At 34.2% G+C, this 4,340-nt stretch overlaps 1 protein-coding gene across 1 annotated transcript; it reads left to right on the top strand.

The window, feature by feature from the left end:
- The first annotated feature begins 581 nt into the window (after positions 1–581).
- Positions 582–2,291, top strand: LOC139483378 (E3 ubiquitin-protein ligase TRIM71-like). The gene has a single exon (XM_071267397.1). It carries the CDS (start codon positions 582–584, stop codon positions 2,289–2,291), a length of 1,710 nt encoding a protein of 569 aa, XP_071123498.1.
- Positions 2,292–4,340: the final 2,049 nt, after the last annotated feature.

The raw sequence follows: 4,340 nt of genomic DNA, 5'->3' as shown, positions 1-4,340 counted from the left end.
CATGCATGTCTTTCTGACATTGTTTTATGTCTTACCATTTTTATTTTATTAAGTTTGTTTGTACATTGTATCAAAAAATATTTTTTTTCGCTCAGTGTATGTTCATCTGTTTGTTCATATGGCTTTTGATTAAGTTAGGCCATTTAAATTGAAATTTTATGGTTTTCCTTTCTATGTTGTGATGTTACACCATTGTTTAAGGATAAGGTGATGATTGGTGACTGTAATAATGCTTAAACCTGCTAAATTATCTTGCACCTGTCCTAAGTCAGGAACGTGTTGTTCGGTGGTTGTTGTTATTTCTATGTGTTGCATATGTGTTTCTCGTTTCTCGATTTCTATATAGATTAAACGGTTAGTTTTTCTGTTTGTATGGTTTTATACTAGTCATTGTAAGGACCGCCTTAACATCTTACTGTTTGTTGTGAGCCACATCAGCTCTGTGTTGTATACGTTAAATATTACGGTTAACTTTAACATATCATGACTTCGATGGAGATATTGGCATTCGTACCACATCCTCTTATATCTTTTTTTTTTAAACAGATAGTTTTGATTTTATTTTGGTAGGAGCATCATCGATGGCTTCAAGTACAGAAGTGTGTGCAGTATGCGATCTTCAACACCAAACTACGATATCAACTCACCGGTGTATTGAGTGTGAAGAACCATTGTGTGCCTCCTGTAAAGAATATCACAATGTTCTTAAGGCAACAAGAAATCACAAAACGATTTCTATCTCAGATTATCAGCTATTACCATCTGTGGTAACTGACACCAAGCAGCATTGTATTAATCACAATGAGATTTACCAACTTTATTGTATTAAGCACGAGTGTCCAATATGCAACAAGTGCGTTAAGGATCATGGGAAATGTGGGGAAATACTTTCACTTGATGAGAAAGTAAAGGATATCAAAACTTCAGAGTCATTCGTTGACCTAGAGCAGAGCCTTGATGACCTACTCGCTAATATTAATCAAATTCATAAAGACAGAGAATCTAATATAGAAATCATAAAAGATCAAAAGAATAAAATAGCTGAACAAGTTTGTCACATCAAAAAGAAGGTCATCCACCATGTCAACAAACTAGAAGAAGAGTTTATGAAAGAACTTGATCAAATAGTATTTAATTGCTGCAACCCGATTCGTTCTATTATCTCTTCACTGCAAGACCAAGCAAAGAAAATAAATCAAATCAAGTCAGAAATCCAGGGCACACAAAAATATGCATCAGATCTGCAAGCATTTCTAAGTATCAGGGAAGTTCAGGTAAAAACCAATGAATTCGAAAAACATCTACAGTCTTGTATTGAAAATAAGAGTTACGATAGAATCAGTATAGGAAGTGCAATCAATGCTAAGATACAGGATATTCTGAGGGTTGATAAACTTTGTTCCATTGAGGTCAAGAAAAGTCGTTCTACTGACATCAATCTAAATGGAAGCCAAGATAGACAAGCCCAAATGATGATCCCTAAAGAGTTAGTATCAATTAACAATGTCAAACTTGTATTCAAGAGAAAAGTTCGCCAAACTTATTCGTTCCTTACTGGATGCTGCGTTACAAAAAAATGTGAATATCTGTTCTCAAATTACGAATATAGAAATCAACAATTTATAGTAATTAATGCGGATGGCGCAGTTGACTATAACATTCCGTTTAATGAACCATACGGAGCTTATGATGTAGCATGCTTTGGTGACTCTACAGTAGCTATATCAACTGGATATTCACATACAAAGCCAGGTATCAGTATTGTTGATCTGATCAAAAGAAAAACAAAAACGTTCGTTGACCTACCTGGTAGTCCTTTTGCTATCACTTATGATGGTAAATCATTGATCTGCTGTCTTCAAGATGAAGATCTAGACTTACATGTGATATCATGTACAAACTACATTATCACTAAAATCCCTAACACATTAGTACCGTGGAATGGGTGCCTCTCAACGCATGCTGACAAAATTTTCTATACAAATCCTGATAAACACACAGTAACCTGCTGTTTATACAGTGGAGTTCTAGTGTGGGAGTTTAAAGATCCCGATTTAGAATATCCGCGAGGACTAGCAGTGGATAACAACAATGGAAACGTGTTTGTTGCTGGAAACAATTCATGTAATATAGTTGTCATTTCTCCTGATGGAAAACGATGCAAACAGATACTGACCAAGAAAGATGGTCGTAATAAACCAACATCAATTTGCTTTGACAAAGTGAGGAATCAGCTATTAGTACAAAATAATGCGCAGTTTGCTAACGTTTATAACATTTCGTATGTCTGAATGAAATATGTTTCGTCACTATAGACCTTTGATATACAGACTGTCTATCCCTTTCTTTGGAATGAACATGTGTTATGTTTTTAAAGGATGTATAGACAATAACTGTTTAGTGTCTTTAAATATCACCTGTATTTGTACGAGGCTAAGAAACAAGGTGTATGCGAGCTTTTAGCGAGCTATTACATCTGTTTCGAGCCGAGTACAAATACAACTGATATTTAAAGACAGTAAACAGTTATTGTCTTTATCCTGCAATTAATTCTGTATATTATTTGTGTTTTGAAAGACACAAAAACACATATTTTGCACTTATTTTCGATTTGAAATCCATGGAGGCCCTTATACTAATACGGTATGTAGTAATCACACATTCAGCAGAAGACGGGTTCGCAAAAAAAGAATCTTGAATGGTCAACAATAATACATCGCTCAAGGTGAATAATTATCTATTTTAACATAACAACTAATTTCAACAGTAAAAACAAATAAGGCCACACCAATTTGATTCCTTGTTCGACGGACCCGCCCGCACCTATTTTTTTCAAAACAGATTTTTTTTATTTTTATTTTATTCCCGCTTCCCGCATCCGGAAATCAAATCATGTCAATTTCCCGCACCGTTTTATTGTAAATATTATATAAAGATCGCAACATTTGTTTTTTTAAATCACAGTCTAGCCTTTATATAACGATTTTAAATCTATCAGCACTCCACAACACTGTAAATATCTGCGAGAATATTTGTTTCAGCATGAAACCAATTTATTTCAAGCGGGAGTGCTCCGATATAAATAGAAATACCAGTACAGAACAAAACGTTGGTTTCTCTCCCCCTAACTTACATTCCCTATAAAAAAAATGTTCGTTGTAAAAATAAAATACAAAGAACTTCTGAAGGATTTGCCTTCAACTGCAATTATAATGTATGGTGACGGTCATACCCGCTGCAGGTTTGTGCACCTGTCCTGGTTGATTCAGAGACCTGTCGCTCAGCAGTTATCGGTTGTTGATGTGGTTCATTGGTATTTTCCCGTTTGGAAATATAATTTAGATCGTTGGTTTTCCTGTTCGAATTGTGTACAATACTAAGCTGTGGTCCCTTATAGCTTGCTGGTTGGTCTTGATCAAAGCACTGTGTAAAAGGCCGTACTTTGACCTATGTTTGTTATTATCAGGTTGGGACCAACCCTCCCTCAGACAAGGGCCTTGAAGGGGTAATTTTACCATGTTTACTGTTCAGTCTGTTGTAGAAAAGAAAATAGAAATACTAAGGATTTGTACAGTGCTACTATATAAAACCTTTGACAACTTAGAATTTTTTACTCAAAAAGAGGAGAAATACATTATATTTTAAACAACTTTTCTAAAAGAGGGATGGGTCCACTTATTTTGAATAATATTAAACTGTTAAAGTAAATGTGTTAACATGGTTAAAGTCCAGGAATATTACAAAATTCTTGGACATGTTTTGACCATTTAATACCAAATATTATAGTTCTTTGGGAAAATATAAGCCCTTTTGTACTTAAAGTGTTTTTACAACAACAAAAATATTATAACTTTAATATTTTGACCCTTCAGAAAAGGGATATTCATAACATTAAGGGGTTGTTCTGAACCTGATTATGACTTGGATGGAAAATTGTCTCATTGCCAGTCACACATACATAGACCAGATTTAATTATTCAATTGTTTCTTGTTGAACTGGGAAAAAATACATAAATTAAAGAAATGTCAAGGTACAAGTGATAAATCAAGTTTTAATATAGTCCAAACCTACTATTTTATGTTTACAAAAAAAAATTATAATCGCTCGCCTTTACTTTTTAAGCTTCGCCTCAAAAATTTGCAAATTAAATATTTTTTTATTAAAATTTTCAAATCGCTCGCTCGCCCCAATTTTTGGAGTCCAAAAATCCGTAGAACAAGAAATTAAATTGGTGTGGCCTAACAAACCATTGTCCAATTTAAGACAGGAGTGCACGAGTTGTCCTACGCTTCAGACACAACATTCACTAAAATTGCATGCTGAAATTGACATGGTTGTT

The sequence above is a fragment of the Mytilus edulis genome, chromosome 7, assembly GCF_963676685.1.
Source record: "Mytilus edulis chromosome 7, xbMytEdul2.2, whole genome shotgun sequence".
Taxonomy (NCBI): Eukaryota; Metazoa; Mollusca; class Bivalvia; order Mytilida; family Mytilidae; genus Mytilus; species Mytilus edulis.
This window is presented reverse-complemented; position numbering and strand designations above follow the sequence as displayed.

What these genes read in the sequence shown, in the direction of transcription:
- LOC139483378 (XM_071267397.1), top strand. Translation starts at nt 582, where the DNA reads ATGGCTTCAAGTACAGAAGTGTGTGCAGTATGCGATCTTCAACACCAA.